This window comes from Ooceraea biroi, chromosome 3 (genome assembly GCF_003672135.1).
Source record: "Ooceraea biroi isolate clonal line C1 chromosome 3, Obir_v5.4, whole genome shotgun sequence".
Lineage (NCBI taxonomy): Eukaryota > Metazoa > Arthropoda > Insecta > Hymenoptera > Formicidae > Ooceraea > Ooceraea biroi.
In genome coordinates, this window is record NC_039508.1 from 7718822 (window position 1) to 7740926 (window position 22105).

Below are 22105 nucleotides of genomic sequence, written 5' to 3' on the forward strand. Positions count from 1 at the left end.
GTAGTCTTCAAGTGTTTTTCTACGTAGATGAATTTTTGAGTTCACGTACGTGAAAATATCTAAGTTATCGACCGACACTTTAGCTCGTGTTTTGAAGGTGCGTCCCCTCTGGGTTTCCAGGATGAATAATTTCGGATGCTCCGTTTGGATGATCCGTACCCACAGAGATTGAAAATCTGTGGTTCTGGCCAGAGCGAACGTTGTCTCCTTGGTTGTTACTGTGTATATGGTTGGGGTCTCCTCTCGCCCTGGCTTCGCTGTTAATTTGTACGCCGTTCCTTCGTACAAGGCGTCGTAATGGTTAAAATGGCAGCTATCGCTGGTACCACCGTCCAGTACGTTTCCGTTCCATCGGCGTCGCGACACTCCCCGTCTGAGGATTTGCAACGAACTCCCGATGGCAAGACTACTTCGTTAGAAGAGTGTTTGATGGGGATCTGGAAGCTTCTGGTGGTTATCTTGACCGTTGCTTGAACTACAGCATTGTCCCAGGTTCCGTATGGGTCACTGAATTGTGTGCCTGTGCATCGCCCGTCCGTCCCGATTGTTCCGGCGAAGGTGATGCTATGAGACGTGGTGGAGTTCGGTTTAATTCCCGTGAACAGTGCGTTGTTTCCCAGGAAGATCGATCCCGTTCCATCAGTTTCTTGCAGGTGCTGGCAGATGTTTCCCTGATGTACTCGCGTCTTCCATTATGTACTACCGACACGTGGGAATGCATCCCGCAGTAGTAAATGGTCCGGTCGATTTCAATTTTGCATTGAATCGCCTGAGTGTGGTCAAACTCATTTAATTGGAGTAGTTGCACATAGACTTCTTCTGTATTGGGCTCCAGTTCCTCCAGGCTGCAGCCTCCTATGTCCGTGAGGGAGAGAGAGGTTATATTCAACCCCTCCCCGGCGCAATCGTATCCTACGAGAGCGCATGCAGGTGCACTCATGAAGGTGCAGAGTCCCAGGAAGATGGCGGTGGTGGTGTCCATGTTGATTGCTAGCCACGACTGGTGCTGGAGCGCTGGCGGCGTGCCTTATAACTATATTTATTAGCCGGGTGGTGGGGGTTGTTCCCCTCGCGGCGCGTAGCTTATCTTCGTGTACAATTTTAGACCTAATCTTATCTATCGCTATTTTAACATTATGATTATCTAGTTTTTCGCGGATTCGGTACGGACCTACATATTGGTCCCCTAGTTTTCCCTTTCGTCGGTTCTTTCAGGAGGTAGACATTATCTCCCACCCTGAATTCACGAGGGTTCGCCCTTCGATCATAGTATTCCTTAGATCGTATTTTAGCTTGTATTAAATTTTCGCGGGCTGCTGTTTGCGCATTTCTAAGTTTGTCAAAGAGGCTTGTGAGGTAATCGGAGTACGCTACATTTGGTTCGTTCTCTAGTTGTACATCGCTGGAGGGTGCGCGGTGCGATTTTTCCGAACACGAGTTCGTGTGGTGTGTACTGAGTACCCTCGTGCACGCTTGTATTATAGGAAAACGTAGCGAGTTTCAAATGTTCGTCCCATTCGTGATTCTTATCGGTAAATTGTTTTTAGGTACTCCCAGAGAACGTGGTGCGACCGTTCTATAGACCCGTTCGATTGCGGACGGTACGCGGTCGTCTTGTATTGAGTAATCCGGAACTTGCGCGCAATGTTGCGCATGAGGCTACTAACGAAATTCGTGCCTTGATCGGTCAAGAGCGCTTGCGGGGCCCCATAGATGCATACGAATTCGCTTACGAAAGCTTCGGCTATATCAACAGCAGTTGCGTGTTTTAGGGGGATGGCAAGGGAGTATTTAGTGAGCAGATCCTGGATTGTGAGGATGTAACTGTTTCCTGTCCTGGTGACCGGGAGTGGACCCATAATATCCATAGATATTTTATCGAACGCGTTACCAGGGGTGTCGTCAATATCATGGGCTGACGGGTTTTTACTCGTACCAGTTTCTTTAGTTGACAGTCTCTACAGTCCCGGATGAATTCCTGTACGTCTCTCTTCAGGCGAGGCCAAAAGTATTTATATTTAATTCGATTATACGTTTTTGTCACTCCTTTATGTCCTCCTATCGCGGTCGAGTGATTTTCTGCGATGATGCGCGCTTTATCTGAGTCGGCTGGCTCTGTGATTTGATTCGAGCAAACAATAATTCTGGTAGGCGAGTCGCAGAACACGTTCTTTAGATGTTTATGCAACGTTTTCCATGGCACAGATTCAATATCCCCCTTAGAAATGGAGACAGTTTGCTAAATTAATTCCATCGTTTACGTATTCTAAACAGCGAATGTAGAGCCTCTTGATGGTTTCTACCGGGTTATAGCGTGTGACGTCTGGGCGTCCACCTCACACCATTTTTAATTTTTTTATTTCAATATTGAATATTAAATTTTATAACCACTGATAGTTATTTTAAGCGCCATTGATACTTTACCATGTTGCTTCCTACTTAATTATTATACCACATGTTACGTTTACAGTAGTCTGTTATTAAACATAACCAAGAATATTATTTTACTTAGCAACCTAACCGACACATTTATTAGTTAAAGCTTTAAGCGTTGATACAAGTTTTAATATTAAAAATATATATTGAAGTAATGATATTAACAATATATAAAGGGAAGAAATATTAAAAAGCCACGAAAAAAATCAATATATATGTATAAACTTAGTATTATGCTTATGATAGATTTATTTAATAATGAAGTCACGTATATATATATATATTATATATAATATATATATATAAATCAAAATTCGTAAAAAACCACAAAAAAACATACATAAAATCAGTAAAATATATAAAAACAGTTTATTATACTCTAGCAGTTAAAATAATAATAATTTTAAACATTATCATTAATAATTTTGATAGATTTATAAATAATTATTACGAGATTGATAATATTTAAGATCGTTTGAACTGTTAATACCATGAAGTTTATGGTGTAGAAACCATTGAGCTACTTAATATTGTTTTATTATATAAAAAGATAAGTTAGTTAATAATTGAAAGAATTTAATTTAAAAATATTCTTATTATTATGTTAGTATAGCCATGATAGTATTATAAATTGGCTTAATACATTGGTTCTTGACAGGAGAAAGTATTTAATTATTTTTAATAACAAAAGAAACAAAATTGATTTGAAATGGATTTATACTATGTAAAGTCCTTTGGCAAGTTAGGAATTTCGTTAAAAACCCAATAGGTCTTTATTATATAAAAACGGGGAAAAAATCAATTAGTTATTAAGACAAGAGTAAAAATTAATGGCCGGCGGATTGAGTTTATTAAGGACGGTTGTAGCTTTGATTAGTTATTATAATTTACGAGGACATTGGTGTGATTGTTTGTACAAGGCCATAAGTTGTAGAATTAACAATTAAAGGAGTAAAATTTTGGAATTAATTTTATTTACAATGGGAAATAGTTTTGTGAGTGTAGTAAATTGTAAATTACCACATGAAAGTGATTTATCTATAGAAAAAATTAATATTATTCTTTATAAATAAAAGGAGAAACATTTTATAAGTAAAAGAATGCAGAATATTGTCTACAATCGTAGTCAAAAGGAAGTAAGTACGGATTTAAATTTGCGAAATGCATAAAGTTTTACTATAATTTTTTGGGTCTAAAATTTGAACCGTAAGGAAATAATTTGTATAATTATATTTGAAGCATCTAAGTCATTAAGAGGGAAACTAAATAGGACCTCAAATGTTTTGAAAATAATTCATTTTTACGAAGTGACCAACAACTTTTGGAATCATCATTTTTAGCTAGGCTGATGGTACTGTGATGAATTTTTCTTATCGCACCACCGTGTGATCATGAGGAACCACCCACGAAATTGCAAGTCACTATTTGTTAAACAAATCAGCGTTATTTTTCAATGATTTATAGTGTTAGAAAGTTTTAATTGAAATATTAATAGTTAGAAGTTACAAAGTAAAAACAATTAAAGTCAAAATCAATTATGAACAATTTTAATTAAAGGAAATAAGTTGTTTAACCCAAAAATATTAAGGAAAAGAATAAATCGTTAATTAATTATGAATAAAAGTATATTACACATGGATTACATCATATTAAGGATTATTTGAATTATTTAAAAGGAATATTTTATTACTGAGCGATTGAATTAAAGTATATAATTATTACGCACTTAATCGCTTTAATATAAGTATTTAACAACACCATATACGAAACACTCACTTATATATTGCATATAACCATAAAAGAATTATTGGTTATTAAGATTTATTGAAATAAACTAAGACAATAGTGTATTTGGAATAATAATTTTATGACGGTTTAATTATAATATAAACCCGGCCACACCAATAGTTGCGTTATTACTAATTTTATAATAACAAAGAAGAGACGTGCAAGGACATACGTGTATATCTATATATATAAAGGATATTCCCTATATATGTAGACAATATTGGTTGGAGTGAGATTTTATAGTTATTAGAATGGAATCTTGAAATAATGAATTTTAGATGATTTAATTGCATTATTAAAGGCTCATTGTGATACCCAATTAATTGATTTCACAATTTAATTTACGATGATTATTATTTAACTGATGCGTTATATTACTTAAGAATAGACCGTATGCAAGACAAGAGGCATATAAAAATGCATATGTCAGGCGCTTATAATTTTAAGAATTAAAGTTGTGAGGCATTACAGAATTATTTGAATTATTAATTGAATAAGACAGTGAACATAGCGTTAAGTAACAAAGGAATAAAGGATTTAATTCACGAAGGAATATTATTCATGATGACTAATGCAAAAGACGGTTGACTTGTCGGCAACCTGATTGAAATAAAATCCCAAGACCGCTGTCTTAATCCAAGTTAATAGATATCTCGAGCTAAGACATATCGGCAGGAAGTTGCAGCTGCCATTTTGATTCGGAGAAACCCGGTGATTAAAAAAGCATACAGTATGAGCGATAATTCTGTACTGCGAATCATGTTGACTTACGCGTCAAAATACGTTTATCTTTTGTAAAAGCGTTGAGCTCACCGTTGAGCTCATCTCCCCACTAGGGGAACCGGGGCACCGTGAGACCAATCCACCACTTAAGTTTTCGATTCCCACCATAAGAAATCTTCGAAAACGAAGAACCAATGAGTTAAGTGGCAGAGCCTCCCTACTATTTTAAGTTTTTGCTTTAACCGTAGCGATCCCCACTTATTGTAATCCCCTTCTCGAGCTACAGAGACCCTGTCCCCAAGCATCATAATTTTGAGTATATAACGTGTGCAGCAGCCAGAGAATCAGACTCACACTTTTACTCACATCTTTTGTACACAACCTTTTGTAAAAACCTTTTTACACTGTACCTTTTTGACGACCCCTTTTAGACTACACTTACTTTTAATTAATTATATGGAGTCGCCTAGCTAGCGTTAAATTCGCCTAAAACTAAGCGTAAAAATATAACGTAGAGCCAGTGAAGTTTGGAGTTATTACCAAAGTGCTGATTGACTTATTCTTTTGCTGGCTAACATCATCAAGTGGCTTCCTGACCTGGAGGGATTAGATATTGTGCGAAACGCTTCGTGAGTAGATTATTTAATTTTATTTTATACTCGCTGCTCTTATGGAACGTTTTATACTTGTTCCTCCATATACATACTACACATTTTGACAGATTTATAAAGCTTCAAACATAGTACACTTACAGTTACCTTAATTATTTTTCGATTTATAATTAGTTGTGAAACATTTACTGGCCTGAGGGTTCAGATTTATTATTGACATTTGCGAATAAAATTATTCAAGTAACACATCATTATTCATATTGTAACCAACTTCCTATATTCACTTGAGTTTAGTAATAAACCTTTTGATAATTTGATTGTCATTTAAATATACCCTTCAATTATTATTGGTTTTAATCATTGAGAATAATGTTAGTGTTACTACAGTTGCAATTAACCATAATTTAACTTAACTTTTGTTCAGAAATCGCTCGCCAGCGTAAATCGAGCGAAGCTCTCCTATATAGAATAGATAGTGCATGAATGCATTAAATTATATCAATTAATTGTGCGAGCAACCCATTTATTTCAATATATTTAAAGGCGTTAAAATCGCTTTTCCGCTTTGAATACCATTAACAGCGACTTCATTCGCTGTGAGTTATCCTTACCCAACCTGCTTTACCGGCGCGCCCGCGACGCCGTCACGCCGTTTGCCCGTCACGCCTGCTACCGCCGCGCCAACAGCTGTTACCACGAACGCTACGTAAACGCCACAACGCCGTCGCTAACGCCAGCAGCCGCTGCTGCGGCGTCGCACGCGCAGCCTGCCTGATGGTATGTCGCCATATGCCGCATGTCGTTGTCAGCGCCTATGCAGCGCCGTTACGTCTACGCGTTGGCGCCGTCACGCCAGGCGTGACGCCACGGCGTTATGCCGCTGTTCGTCACGTCGTGCCAAACTATACGCCGTTGTCGTCCGATCGCCGTCGCCCGTTTGCGCGGCCCGTTCATAACGTCAACATATGCGCTGCGTCGCCGGCGACATGGTTGCACAATGGCGGCAGCAGGCTGAGACGCGCTTACAGAGATAGCATACGTACGCCACGATGTAGCGGTCGAGAAATACGTTGGCGCAGTGGCATGGTTAGGCGAGCAGACGGCGCTGTAACGCATATGCAGTCGCCGGCGCGCCGCAGAATATATCACCGCATGCGAGGCGTATGCGGCGAAGAGGCCAGTATTGTTAGAGATAGCACGCCATGATCCATAGCAGAGCGCGGAGCGCGATGGTATAGGCAGGCGCCAGCGGTGAATGCTGGCACACGAGCGCTGCCGTCCGCCATGCGCCGTCGCCGTCGCTGATGCTACGAGCTGAGCGAAGGCCAGTACGAGACGCTATGATGTTGAGAGCGCACAGCGCTGGTAAGATAGCGCTGGCGGCATACGACGGCGAGCGCGCATGGCACAATATGGCGAAGGCGTTGCACGGCGATGCTGTCGCGTTGTTGCGGCAACAGCTGCCGGCGTAACGCCGGCATGGCGTGCCGTCACGGTACAACTACGCCAGCGCACGGCAACGCTGGTCGGCAGCGCCACGGCAGCGTACGTTACGGCGATACGCCGCCTGTCGTTCACCGCTAATGCCGCCACGTACGCTACGTCGCACCAGCGCCATGATGCGCCGCCTATGCCGCAACGCGAGCGTCGCTATAGAAGGTCGAAGCGCTAAACGGCAGAGTTACCGCGATGGCAGATATACGCGCGATCAACAGGTGAGCAACACGCGTTGCAGGTTACGCGCCGCGTCGAAAGGCGGCACAAGGCGTTATATGCGGCAAGAGGCGAGTCGGCAGCAGGTATCATACAGGCGAGCCCACGGTCGGCGCGTCGCCGTATACGCGCGGCACAGTGCCAGCATGGCGAAATGGCGCAGCCGGCATGTCCGATACGCGTTTACACGGCGTCATTGCCGCGAAATGCTACGCTACGCGATGCCACGCGCCACGCATGAACGCCATATGCTACGTCGCCGCCGCAGCGGCAACGGCACAGCGTCGCGAGTTTACAGCAGCACCCGCTGATGGCGAAGAACAATACGTACGCTATACGCGGTTGGCGTGTCGCCACGCTGCATGAAATGCGGTATACAACGGCAGGTTGAAATACAGTACGCCGTCGTCACGAAACGCCTGTCACAAATGCCGCTTACGCCAACCGCCGCCACGGCGTCGCCATGCCAGCAGAATACGGCCGCCAACGCGCGAACAGCGCATGGCAGCATGAGCGCGTCATGAAGCGAAGAGCGGTGACATGAGCAGGTTGAAGGCCCAGCAGCGGTAGAAGAACAGGTGGCAGAATAGCAAGAAAGATATGGTCGAAGAGCAGGCCGCAGGTATAGTAGCAGGAGAAGGTAGGTTTATAGAAGGAACAGCAGGCCAAATGGCGATGCACGCCACGGCATGGCGAACACGCGCATAAATATGCATGGTCGAACATACGTCGAGCGTCGCCATGCGTGACGTTGTCGTCGAAGAAGTCAAGATGCGAGAAGGCGAAGAGCAGGCAGAGGCAGCGCCACGGCATAGTACAGATTACAGAAGGCGCGGCAGGATACGCTAATGCCAGTGATACGATAAAGTGAAGTAATGCCAGTAATGCCGATCGGATGTAATGTAAGTCGAAGTGGGTCTAGCCTAGCCGGAAGTCAATGGTACGCTTACGATGACAACGTAGCCTGCCTTACGTATTGTTAAGGATGCTATGAATACTGCCTTGAAAGGTTAAAATTATCGGATCATAATCGATTAAAGTACCAGTGAAAATTACAGTGTGCTGCGTCAGAAATTGCAAGAGTCAGATCGTCGTAGTAATAGGAAAATTATGTCATATTGCTGTATTATTTTCCTAGTTCTACGATTCTCGTTTATAAACTAAAAATAGTAAAGAACTCTAAGAATGATGCTCTCCATTGCGAAAATAAAATACAATCAGAAGCAAAATACTAACCTCTTGCAAAGTAAAAGAACGCTGTCCATTATCTTCTTGCCGGCTTATAGGCAAAAGCAAAGCGCCGCTGTCTCATTATACAATATAGTATCCAGTAACTGCTACTAGTGAGCATTAATTTGATGTTTACAGTAAACTTGCGTTAGATAATCTTATTGTGCTTGGCCCAGCACTCCAGCCACTATATCAAGACCGTCTAATACCGCAGATGATGTATAGATCATTTCATTGGCTACGCAGTATCTGAAGATAATTAGACGGTCTTAAATATAAGATCCTGGCCTCGGCGAATAATGGCCTTGATTAATTTTCGAACCGCGCTGTACAAAAGCCTCAAGCTCTGGATTGTCAAGATCTCTGATTCACCACAGCAATGCTCACCTTCTACTCAATCATGCGTGAATATACTCATAGCATGAATAAATACGTTTATAATATAAAATGCTATTAAATCTGTTATATACTCCTAACTCGCTATTTATGATATTGCATTATTGAGATAACTTCAGAATTAAACTTTTAACTGAAGTTATAGATTGTCTTCATAAACATTAACTCAAAAGATATCAAATTCATAAATTAATTACAAGTACAAACAAATAAAATTCGATTTTATCTATACTTGAAATTAATCTGAAATCTGATATTTTTATTTACGTTTATGAAAGACATATAATGATAAAATTTTTATCTGAAATTCTCAATTATTATTGTTAAAATAATCATTAAAGTTTATTGGGCATATAATCTGTAAAATATGGGTAATATAAACAGTCGAAACATATTTTATCGTTGCATTTATATTTGTATTTAATAAATATAATATAATTATATTTATATTTTAAACAATTATATTGTTTTATACAAATATAAATATTTACACACATCACAGTTATTGAAAATTATATACCTTATATACCATAATACTATAGACTTGTTAAATACTTTGAAAATAATATGAAGCAAAACGGCTCATACGATGAGAATTACTAACTGCAACCATAAAGGTGACATCGCCGTTTGATTGACGCGCATCTTCGAGCAGAAAGTTGCGGCGATACGCAGGGCATCATCGATGCTTCATCGCTGACTCAAGTATGAAGCATATAATACTTCATAAAGCCGCTAAAACAAGTGATTGAGCGATAAAGAGGATGCTAAAAGCTGATTTCGCCTCAAAAGGTGTAAGTAAAGGATAAAGTGTTTTATAGATTTTGACCTCCTGAAGATCACGATAAAACAATTGAAAGCAAAAGAGCATTAGAACACCTTGAAAATTGAGTTTAAACATAGTATATTGGTAACCTTCGAAAAAGGACTTCTCGTAAAATGAATAAAATATCCAATTCTTATGTATTTTTGCCTCCTGAATACGAATATAAACTTAAAATGGCGGTCGAAACCGGAAATACTGCAAATCGCAAAACTCTGAAACGCAGGTTTTCGTAGTATATCCCCAGTATTGATTTTAGAGGAAAAGTTTCAAACAAAACATGCAGATCTTGAAAAACTCTACAAAAAGAGTTTTTATGCATTTTGGCAAACTCATTTCTTTGGCTGTTATGTAAAAATAATAATTTTTACATTTAATACACCACTACACTGTATAGGCGCGTGTGCAGTTCTCACCTGTCACACATACACGCACGCACACGCGCACTCTTGGAACATCTGACACCAGAGAGGGTTTGAGTCTTAAATACTGTAATAGTGACGAACCATGGTCCTGATTCTGCTGAAGAATACACACACACACGAACACGAGATACTACACAAATTATACACGCATACCTATACAGTGTAGTGAATTGTATTAAATGTGTTAAAATTATTATTTTACATAACAGCTAAAGAATGAGTTTTACGCTAAAATGCATGTAACCTTTTGTAGAGTTTTCAAGATCTGCATGTTTGTTTGAAACTCTTTCCTCTAAAATCATTATTTTGAGATATACTACGAAACCTGCGTTTTCAGAGTTTTGCGATTTGCGGTATTTCCCGGTTTCAATCGCCATTTTAAGTTTTATTCAGCCTGTGGAGGCAAAATACATAAGAATTGGATATTTTATTCATTTCTTTACGAGGAGGTCACTTTCTTCCGAAGGTTTACCAATATACTATGTTTAAATTCAATTTTCAAGGTGTTCCCTTAATACCACACACTTTCAATTTGTTTTAGTCGTATTCAGGAGGTCAAAATTATAAAATTATTCATCCCTTTACTTTCTACACCTTTTAGCAGAAATCGCACTTTTTAACATCCTCCTTGTCGCTCAATCTGCGGCTTCATAATTTGTAGTCTGAACTTGTTCAACTATAAAACAATACTGCTCAAACGCTGAGGTGAGATCTGAAGCCAAGATCAAGGTACATAACTATAAAAGGAAAAATTGTAAGAGACCAAAGAACACGAAAGATGCAAAATTTACTCCGATGAAGATGAAGTATATACATAAAATAACTTTATAGGCGTTTAAACGAAACAAATTTAATTGAAATAACTTGTAATATATCTGCATACCTATTTCGATTGAAATAATAAACTACAATATATTCTAAATCGTAAAGAGAAAATGGTGTTTTAAATGCATACAATTTCTGAGATATAAATTTGTATTTTGTTTATTATAGATAAGGCTAGTTGTGACATGTGGACTATAAACCAAAATGTGATGCAGATCATATAACAGAACACAAATGTCTTCAAGATATGCTTAATATCACTTGATGAAAATACTTTATTACTTTTATCCCATGTGGTAGTGTAAAATAAAATAAATAACTATTTATTTTAAAATGTCCTATAATACCGTGTAACAATTAGTAGAAATGGAAGTATACTGACACAAAGTCCAGAAAGCCCAATATTAAATAAAAGAAAACATAAGAAAGAAATTAATATCGCAGAAAACAGAATTGGTTTGACGTAGAAGAGCACTAATATTGAAGCACATGCGCGAAGTTTTATGAACTACAAGGGATCTGTCGCGCCGTAGTAGAAAAGCGACTACACTGTAGAAAGAAGTTTCAGTTTTAAATGGCAACATTCAATCAATTAAAAATCATTATAAGAATGGTATACAACTAAAATGTTATTATTATAAACTGTTAATAAGACATAATATCTAGGAAACTATCAGAGATCGAAGCAAAGATAAAATTCAAATTATTACACGATACATATAGAAGAATTTAGCACTGACCATTGGCAAGTGATCAGAAAGATCTGCTAAAAGCAAGTGGTAGCACTATGGACAATTTATTTTACGAGACCTACGCTTACAAAATCATATATTTAGTTTATTATATCATTCTCATAATAGTACTTATAGTAGCGTCATATTTTTAACATGGTCTAAAATGCATTCTACAATAAAATCAATAAATGGCTGTTGTCTGGAAAGGAACATGTCGAATTCATGTAGTCCTGATCTGCATTGAAAATACATACCAAAATAGTGTAAAATACAAAATTAGCTCTGGCAAATCATTTTTCCAAACATCCAATTTTAATAGAAAATGTAACCTAAAACGCTATTACAGTAAAGAAAACTTTTTAATTTTTGATACGTTTCTGCATACAAGTTCATAGAAGATATATGCAGAGCAGGCGCATGTAATCAAACGAAAATAATAAACATAATAATTAAAGAAAATATGGTAAACAAGTCTACATTAGGGCGACTCACTGATTTCAATGATCTTGACATATGTTAACAGATCATCCTGAGACTCCTGCGAGGTTTTAGCTGTCGCTCGTTGTTTGTTAAAGTTATTAATAAAAGAAGTTTAATGATTTTCATACGAATTTTCAGCTGTCCACGCGAAACAAGAACATGATATTGACCTATTATATTACAAAGGTCACTGAATAACCCGCACTGTTTCTACTGGATTGCTGTTTATTAAAAGTTATTAAACAAAGAAATTTGAAATGTGCAACGCAAAGCAAGTGTCTCTATATTGTAACATCCACGCAGTAATTTTGGTCACCAAAGTCGAAGTTATTTTATGTAAGAGTACTAGGTGACGAGCGAAGCCTCTGGGTTCATGTCACTTAAGAATCTCGAAGGGTAATTGGCAAGGTGGTTTGAACGTTGCAAATAAATATGATTCTAGAGCATGTTACAGGACTGGGAAGATCTCCACTGGAATGCGGGACGGGCTCAAGACGTCCTGTGGAGGAAGCAGGCGTCAGGGCATTGCGAGAGTGGAAAGTAAGGAAATAGGCTGCTGAGGAGAGGATCGTGAGCCGGATTGTCCTTGTTGAGGAAGATCAACAGGGTGGCGGAAGCTCAGCCTGCGATCGGGGTGACGGCGACCTTCGCGAGCCAGATATACGGAGAGCGCCCCATTTAGAGATAGCGCCGCACGAGGTGGCGGCGAAGATTTATTGGTCACTGGGACGCTCCTGATGATCGAGAACGGTGTCTCTGTAGAAGGTGGGAACTCCGACTGGGGCGTAGTGCTGCAAGCGATCGTCCTCGTGACAAGATCGCCGAGATCCCGGCCCAGCTTCCATGGCTCGCTGATGGTGCAATGCTGATGCCCTGAAAGGATGCAGGTGGATATCTGGCCCGCGATTTCAGCAGGAAATAGATTCTGAAGGTCGTGGATTGTTTTACAGCGATCAGAGGCGATCTGAGAAGAAACGAGCCACATGGTCGTTGAGGCGCCAGTAGGGCAAGCGTTTTCTCACATGGCGTTGCCCTGGGATTACATACGGATCAAGGAAGAAAATTTTGAACTCAGTTACCAAGGAGATGCCGATACTGCTGTATTAGGAAAACCAGGACAACGCCGTTACACCTACAGTCTGACGGGCAGGTAGAACGTTAACATCAGACTATTTTAAACCACTTTGCCAAATACAGGCAGAGAATCATGAGATTGGGATCGCTGTCCCGTTGTTCTTCCTGGCATTTCGTTCATCAGCAGGAGACCAGGGATTACGCCTGCTGGGAGATGGTCGAGACACAGATCTCGCTCTACACAGATTTGCTATGAGGTCGTCCTTAAATGGAGTGATGAGGCAGCAACTTTGTGAAGGTCTACGGAAACAGACTGATGATATTCACTGAGGTGCCAGGATTATTCTGCATTAGTTCCAAGAACATGAAGGTATGGAAATATTGTCGATTGAGGAATATACTGTTGACAAAAGTTCATTCATAACCTTCGCCGTATCAAGGGAAGAACTCCAGTTATAGAGTCCGTGGAGGACCCTACGAGATTACGAGAAGTATTAGCGAAGTGGCTCCAGAAATCTGTGAACGTTTAGACATCGGAAGAAGATTATACACGCAACAGTTGGCTGTTTTCGAGAGGCGTGTATAATGGCTGTGACCTGGCTAGTGGGTTAGGAGCGGAATATGCTCGCTGTTAGATCTGATTGTGCCACTAAAAGGCATTAGGTGCCCGAGCCCGTGGAGGAGGTATTTTTGGTACTTATGGAGATTATACTGCTTTAATTGTATTAGATTGCGCTGCCTGCTTGTTTGTGTGGTTGTTTGTAAGGAAGTTCGACGGTGTGAAATGAATAATGATCCTGGGAGGAGTCTCAATGTTATCAACACGAAACTGCCTCTACTCGTGCCTTTTTCGATCTGCTCACGAGGCGGTGAATGCTGAGGCAGGGACTGGTCTCTATAGAGGACGGCTGGTCCTTGAATGTTTCCCTTGTCCAAGAAGACATCAGCCAGGAACAAACGCCAGTCAGGGGATACGACGATGCGTCGAAGGAACGCGAACGGCTAGAGTCTCTGCAGCAGCCCAGGCAGAGTCGCGAAAGGCCTGTGTTCAGGACTGTCGGGCGACAATCTCAAAAGAGGAAGCGAGGCTATGTCCGGCTACCGTCTGACACGCACGCTCGCGAACTGCACTACCACGCACTACTTGAGACGCCCACGCACAAAGAAGAACAACACTCTTTAATAAAAACGATCACTTTATTATAATGAGAGCGGGATTTCACACGTTTGATCTCAGTCACCTGATTTGCACTCTTCTGTTTAGTTATTCTCCTGGCGACGGGTCGCCAGGAGGCCTGCGCCTCTTTCGACCGTCGATCCACGACGCTCATTGATCGGCAACTGACTGGCTCGGGTATTATACCGGGTGGCTAACCGATATAACACTATATTAAATATATTCTTCAGACTCTGCTCTGAAAGGACGAGCATTTTAAACATAGAAGCTGATATTTAACGGTTTGGGAAGGCGAAATAGAGAGGTGGAGGAGAGGAGAGGAGAGAAAGGAAGGTGAGAGAGTGTGAGAGGAGGTGGGCTTCTGAAAGCAGTTAATGGTGAGAGCGGAGTGCATACAGGAGAGAATAAGATGAGACAGGCGCGAGACTTCAAAGGCCAGATCAGACAAACTATAGCGACAGATGACCGCAAGCACAGGCACAAGAACTGGCCGAGATAGAAGAGGATGCGCTGAGATGCTACAGAAAACAGAAAGACAGAAAGGAAAACTATAGATAGCGAGCATAGATAAGAAATCAGGGCGCGATAAAACATGATATGATGCTCTGTAAATGGAAGACGTGAAAATGAAAAATGATGACAATGCTAGAAGATCAGAATGATGAAATGATAGCCTTCAGGAGTAAGAAGACCACGAGATCCAGATGGCTAGTAATGAGAGCAAGAAAGTTTATCTAGCAGGATGGCGAGGAGTACGATATAATGACTAAAGGAGCCATTTAACGAACCAAGAGAGGAAAACAAGAGGTGATCCAGAAAAGCAGAACAGGAGGCAAAGGAGACTAGGACAATAAGACGAGAGAAAGCAGAAGAACTGGAGAAAGAACTGAAATTATTATGATGACATTAGTGAAAGAAAAGAGACAGAAACAAAGAGTAGGACAGATAAGCTGGAAAACGACGTACGGAATTAAAACAGAGAACGTATATGTATAGGCTGCATGATATGCGGGCAGAAGGGCTAAGAGGATTGTCCAGAAGATACAGCAATAGATTAGAGAAGGACGCGGAGATGAAGAGATGAAAGGAGGAGGAATGATGGCGATGAGAAGCCGAAGTGAAAACATGCAAAGAGAGTAGAGGCGGCAAGAGAAACGCTGGAAAGATAGGCTTATGAGAGACGGCGAGACAAAGAGGATTAGATGAGACTAGCTGAAAGCCGAATGAACAATCCAGCAAAACTAAGCAACGAAGATGCGCTATATGATGTTTAATGAATATAACCAAGAGGGAAAGAGAAGAGATGACAATGGATGACTGACTCAAGATATAGCTGACGACATTTGAAGCCCGATGTTTTAATGAGGAATATGTTAACGGGAAGATGCGGATGATAAGCAAGCAACAAAACAGATTATAGTTTTGGTGAAATGGGATATGAAGATGCAGCTATCAGAGGACGAGGAGATGGAGATCCAGATCAGAAACTATAAAGTGATGACACAAAATAAAGACTGAAGACTACAAGAACAGAATAAAGAACTTATGGGAAGAGAGGAGATGAATGAGCATGATAAATGACAGAAGTACTTTGGAATGCATGTTTGCTCAATCACGATAAATGAACTGGGAATGGCCAAAACGAACGTGACCTACTTATTTAACATCCAAGAGACGTGCCATGAAAAATGGCGCGCTACACGCTCAACTAGCAGATATACGTAGCCAAACTGAATAAAGAAAAACAAATGGAAGAGCAATGCAGATGACGAAGGCGTGTGATAAAGATAACTTATTGGTGAAAGAGGGGTCAATGCGATGTCACGAAATACGTCGACAAGAATGTTTTCGCGACAACGAGAAACAGATATAGCGATTCACGCTGAGTTCGATGAAGAAGTCCAGAGGAATAGAAGATGGATGCAATGAGTGAAGGACAAAACCATAACTGGAGGAGACTCAATCCACGATCTAAATATGATGAAGGAAGATCATATAACAGAGTGAGCAATGAGAGCAGCGAACTAAATAATGGCAACGCAACAGCAGCGAAGTGCTGAATATCTTGCTGGATAAGCGACGGATATACTGAACGGAAACCGCATGATGAAGCCGGGAGAATTCACTGAAGACTACGGGAGAGGCGCACCTGCAACCGATCATAACGAGATAAGCGGTATCAGACACAGAGATGAAGATAGGACAAGATAGACCCAGACTCAATTCAAATGACAGATACCATGAGGTACGAACAGAACGAAGAATGAGAGAGAGGCCTGGAAAATGCCGGAGAGGAGCATGAAACGAGCATGAAGAAGGAACCTACGAAACGTTATTAAGGGCAACAATGAGATGGAGAGAGGGAGATAAGAGAAGACTGGAGAGAAATGGAAGAGAGGCCTCACGATGATGGAAACAAGATGGGAAGATGGTAGAGGAGCAATGAAAGATGATGAAACGGTAACGAAGAACAAGAAAGAGAGGCAAGAAGAGAGCCAAGATCAGTGATAAGAGAGAGGAGATGATGATAAGACAGAGAGTTTAAAATAGGAACAATGCAATTAACTGATGTTGAAGAAGGAACTGACAAATGTATATGCTATGAGGAGAAAGAAAGAGATATGGAGACAATGTAAACGTCATGACAGGAAAGATAATAGAGATGAACGATGAACAACTATGATATGGAAAGAACACTCATGAGTGACTATTAGAGAATAAATATGGCTAGGTGACGGATGGCAGATGATGAGACGAGAAGGAGACAAGCAGAAAGAAAGGAAGCAACAGAGTTCGGCAGAAACTGAAAGAAGGCATGCAGCAGGAGTAAATATGGAACTCAAACGAAGCACAGCCATGGGGTGATGGCCAGAACTGGGAATCTAATACTAACAGATATGAAATGGCAATGACGGACTGACGGAAGGAAGCAAGATTAAAACTCCACATGAAAAATGTAATAAAGATAAAGAGGAGCAGAGGATGACGTTGATGATAAATTAACCATAAGACATATGACAGTCTGAGCGAATAGATGACTTGTTGTTTTGTAAATGTTAAATTGCCTTGAATATGAACCAAACGGGACGGTGAAAAGGATCGAAGTACAATCGGATAGCATATATTATAAAACCATCCAATAAATAGACAACCGAGCAACAGCGATGGCACCAACTCACCCTACATAGACCTAGGCCATCTGACATGGCAGATAGAGGAGGCACACAAACCTGATGAAGAGAAAGGAACAGGATAAATAGCAAGAGCAGAAATGAAAATAACCAGGTGTTTGGAAGAGAAGGAGGTGGAGGCATGAGACAGCTCTTTTTGGATCTACGAGAGGGCAAGACAAGGCAGTCCATTAAGTCCGATACCATTTAATATACTGATTACAGACCTAAAAGAGGAACAGAAACCGGAAATGTAGAGGAGTAAAAATAGAGAAGAAAAGAAGAGACCACTGGCGCATGCCGATTACGTGGTCTGCTGTCAGATGAGATGGAAGAGGATGAAAAGCACAAGAAGTGAGAACGGATGTGGATATTTAGAGAGTAAAGAAACCAGAACGAAACGGGGAGAAAACTAAAATAATGAGATCCTGGTGGCGCTGAGGTGTAATGATTAAAGAAGGACTGGAGATGGAAGGAAAAGACTGATACGCAATGGCCTTTAGACATTTGAAATTAAGCAAATCAAAACGATGGACAGGAAATACGCAGGAGACGAGAATATTTACGATAGTTATGTGCTATTCGGGAGCATAAGGCAAGAGTAGCCTGGGGCCATATCTACCGTCTTGATAAGCCAGCATAGACGGTGCTGGGACATGATGAGATATGTGACGGGCCAGAGAGGAATGTATAAAGACCGTGATGGCGACAACCCGAGACGGACTCCAGGGAGTGACAGAAAACAGACTGCCAAATATCAGCGGTAAATATTCTGCATGACAAATTGAGGAGACAGGCAGAAGGGCATGAGATTTGAGAGAAGGCCGGGAAGAAGGGAGAGGAAGAGCTACAAGAAGCTGCCGGGAGAGCAGAGAGGAGGGGAGTGGAGGAGAGGGTGAGAAAAGAAGAATTTGCACTTGAGGATGGGGGTTGCATGAAATGAAGGAACTAGAAGAGGAGATATGGGAGGTTGGGGACATGAAGAGATAGAGAAGAGGGAAAGGCAAAAGAGGAAAGATGGGAAAAGGATTATGGATCAGAATTATAATAAGGGTATAAGATTGTTAAAAGGAGGAATCTGGGGTATTTAAAGAAGGTGGGGAGAGAGGTGGGAAGAGGTAGCTGAGGTTCAGATTAGAAATGAGGAAAGAGGGAAGGATATCAATAGAGAAGAAAAGAAAAGGTGTAGATTATGGAACGGAGAAGAGTCATGGGACATATTTTGGGAAGAATGCGAGATGGACAGTAGGGGAGGAATGGTGGCAGTATTTGGGCGTTAGGCAGAAGGGAGGAAGGTGATGAGATATACCAAATATATGCAAAATAGGCGGAAAAGGAATGCGGGAAGGATGGAGGTTCGATTTAAAAGAACAAGAGTGAGAAAGAAGATGGGAGTGTGGAGGGCGAGAGGAGAGAGCAGGTCGATTATAAAATAATATAATAAAAGGCGTGATGTCCGGTCCAAAATGGCGGTGTGTAAAACAGGAAGTGAATGCACAGGCTGCCTGCGCGGCCCGCAAGGAATAAGTAGTGCCAGCTGTTACAGCTATAACAGGAAGTAGTATGGAGTAATCGCAAACCATGGGAACAATAAACTCATTATCCGACCCAAATACTTTTGCAAAAGAAACAGCCACTTGTCAAAAGAAAATTACCAGACCCGACAAAATCGCTACGCCTGGGAAAGCAGCAAAATCGACGACCTGTCCCGACCTGCCAACATCACGTGCACGCACTAAAGGTAATCAACGAAGATGAGAAACTCAACAAAGAATATTGATGACGCAGCACAGAAATGTCAACTGGGGCAGGCTAACTGCAAAGAAAGTGGGAATATTAAAGTTTATCCGCCACGCGGCAGCGTCATGAAGCCAAGATAATCAAAATATGTCCATCAATGAGAGTCACTGCATAACATCGAGGTTACCAACGACATTAAACGCGCCAATGGCAGTTTATCTGAATCCATGCCATCTGATGGGCCTGGCACTAACCAGATTAAATATCTCAAAATTAAAGCCGTAATCAAAAATCTAACGGCACTCTGGTATAATAAAATGAATGCGAGCCTGATCTGGCGACCAGTCTAAATAAGATTGCGCAATAATCTGATATTGTACCGTACGTTAGAATCGTGACATCCTGTTTTCCGTATTCTGTTCAGGACTCACGCATGCATGTTCACACATACATGCAAAAGGATTTGTCCCGCTACTGTTCACAAACGCATGATTTAATCTCTATTATGCAATAAAACACTTAATACATGGAAATGCCGACGACGATAAAGACATAAATCGCAACACCAAAAATGTGATACATATGTCAGTTTTATTCTGCCACAATAAAGATTCTTAAATTGCAAAGCAATTGCAAGCAATTATCATCGACGACGACGACGCCAAAGGTTTCTTAAACAGCCTTCCACTCTGACTCTGTGATCGCCATATCCCGATCTAGGCACGCCAAATGACTTCATTACATAATTCGACTAGATGCCATTGTCCTTGAAGTATTCAGTCGTTCAGTGGTGTAGAGGATTCAATAAACTCAGGCTTCAGGTGTCTGTCGCTGTCTGTAATAAAAGTCACATGGATGCGTCTTCGGCGCGTGCTAAGCGAGCACTACGTATCTCTTGGATAAAGTCAGATGCCCTTATTAAAATGAGACATGATTTATTATATATGATATAGCGGATAAGAGAAGCAGAAGATCCAGAGCTATAAATTTGGGCTCTTTTAATTTAATCATCAGGAATAAAGTAATGTTTACATTGCTGATTCAAGATTTTCGAAAGAGATAGAGTTTTTGGTTTGGATCAATATAAATGGCACCTATATGTATAGCCAAAGAAGTCGACACTTGCTATAATATATTTTCAGCATTTTAATTGTCGAATAAATAACTTTATTTATACATATTTTCAGGAAACGATACCATTTTCATAGGTTGATATTTAAATCGACACTATATATTATAGATTCAAATGTAACTATACTCTGTAATATATGTAGTTGAGATACTCCTATATTTAATTGAGATCATATGTATAATAACTTATTAGTGAAAAGAAGGTAAGAGGAAAGACGAAGCTACTATACTTAATATATTTTATTTTCACATTTTAATTGTCATAAATAATAGAATTTCTTTCATTGTCAAATTTTTCGAAACAGAGATCAGTTGTAGGCTTGGCCATATAATCGAGACACCATATTATAATAAGAAGATTGGACCTAGTATATGTAATTTAATCTTTGACAGGTAATATTAGTTTAAATTACTCCATTAATTTTTCTGAAATCTGAAACAGTTTTCTAGCTTGATCAGTTATGAAATCTGAAAGAAGAATTTAATCAAAGTCGACACCAGGGGTGAACCACTTTGATATAATACCTCAGTGTATTTCAGTTTAGAGGTTTTTGTAAAACCATATCTTAATAATCAACTATGATAATGAATGAATACCTAATCAAAATATTTTGTTTCGTTGTAACTTTTCCATCTTCTGCAAGAAGAATGGATTCCACGATGATAAAATGACTCTTCTTGTAGTTGAGTCCTCTGTCGACGAATTTTCGCACTTACTCGAAATTAGTGAAATGTGTATGTCCTCAGCGCTTGCATCGACGAATAAATAATAATGACATGGGCAATGTCGGAGAATCACGCGGGCGGTAAAACCCTGATTCAAACTCTGTATAGTGTATTGTCTGGATAACGCAACGTGAGGTCATGCGTTGCTGTGTGAAGAATCACTCTGTACGTTTTCATAATTGTGGTCGTTTTGGACCCGAATCTTGCTTCAACTTCAGTTAATTGGTGTCGGTATAATGATCAGCGTGACAGTCATGCATTTACAGCTGCTCAGTGACTATCCCACCAAATAGAGCCTTCACTTTTGAACCTGGCATATTGGTCTGCCAGGGGCTGTATGGTGGCCTGAATCTGCTCAGATTTTGCGTTGGATTATCAAAATGATCACTTTTCTAAATCCCAGGAATCAATCTAGACAACTTCTTCTTTTTCCTAGATCAAACAAATGCAAAGGTTTCTCAGTATGCCTTTTCCAAATAATTGATGTGGATATTCCATTTCTTTCAATTTCCATTCATTAAATGTTTAAATCTTATTGTGCAATCACATTTAATGCTTGAGTTTGAAATGGATTGTGTTGATTTTCAATCAATGCTTTAATCCTGCCTTTTCAAACTTTGCTTCTGAGTTGTCCAACTTCTTTGTCCTTCATCAGTATCCCTTTTAAAAGCGTCTAAATTGTATCACGTCCTTATCTGATGAGGCACGACAGCAAGTTCCACAAATTTATAACCTCAGCCAGTTTTCTTTGATTAAAAACAAAAACGCTTCTGATCAATGCCTTTCGAGTCCTTTTCCATTTTACGGATGATATAACTCGTTGATTCTTGCATCTATTGCATAATGTACTTGCAAATGTCTGGATATGTCAACACTGTAGAAACAACATATCGAAGAAGGACA

At 40.3% G+C, this 22105-nt stretch overlaps 1 protein-coding gene across 1 annotated transcript in view; it reads left to right on the forward strand.

The window, feature by feature from the left end:
• Window positions 1-18567: 18567 nt before the first annotated feature.
• LOC113561695 overlaps window positions 18568-22105 on the forward strand; it is a 16152-nt gene continuing 12614 nt past the window's right edge. The window contains exon 1 of the mRNA XM_026968522.1: window positions 18568-18688. Within this exon, the coding sequence (XP_026824323.1) occupies window positions 18568-18688 (121 nt within the window). The remainder of the gene's footprint in view (window positions 18689-22105) is intronic.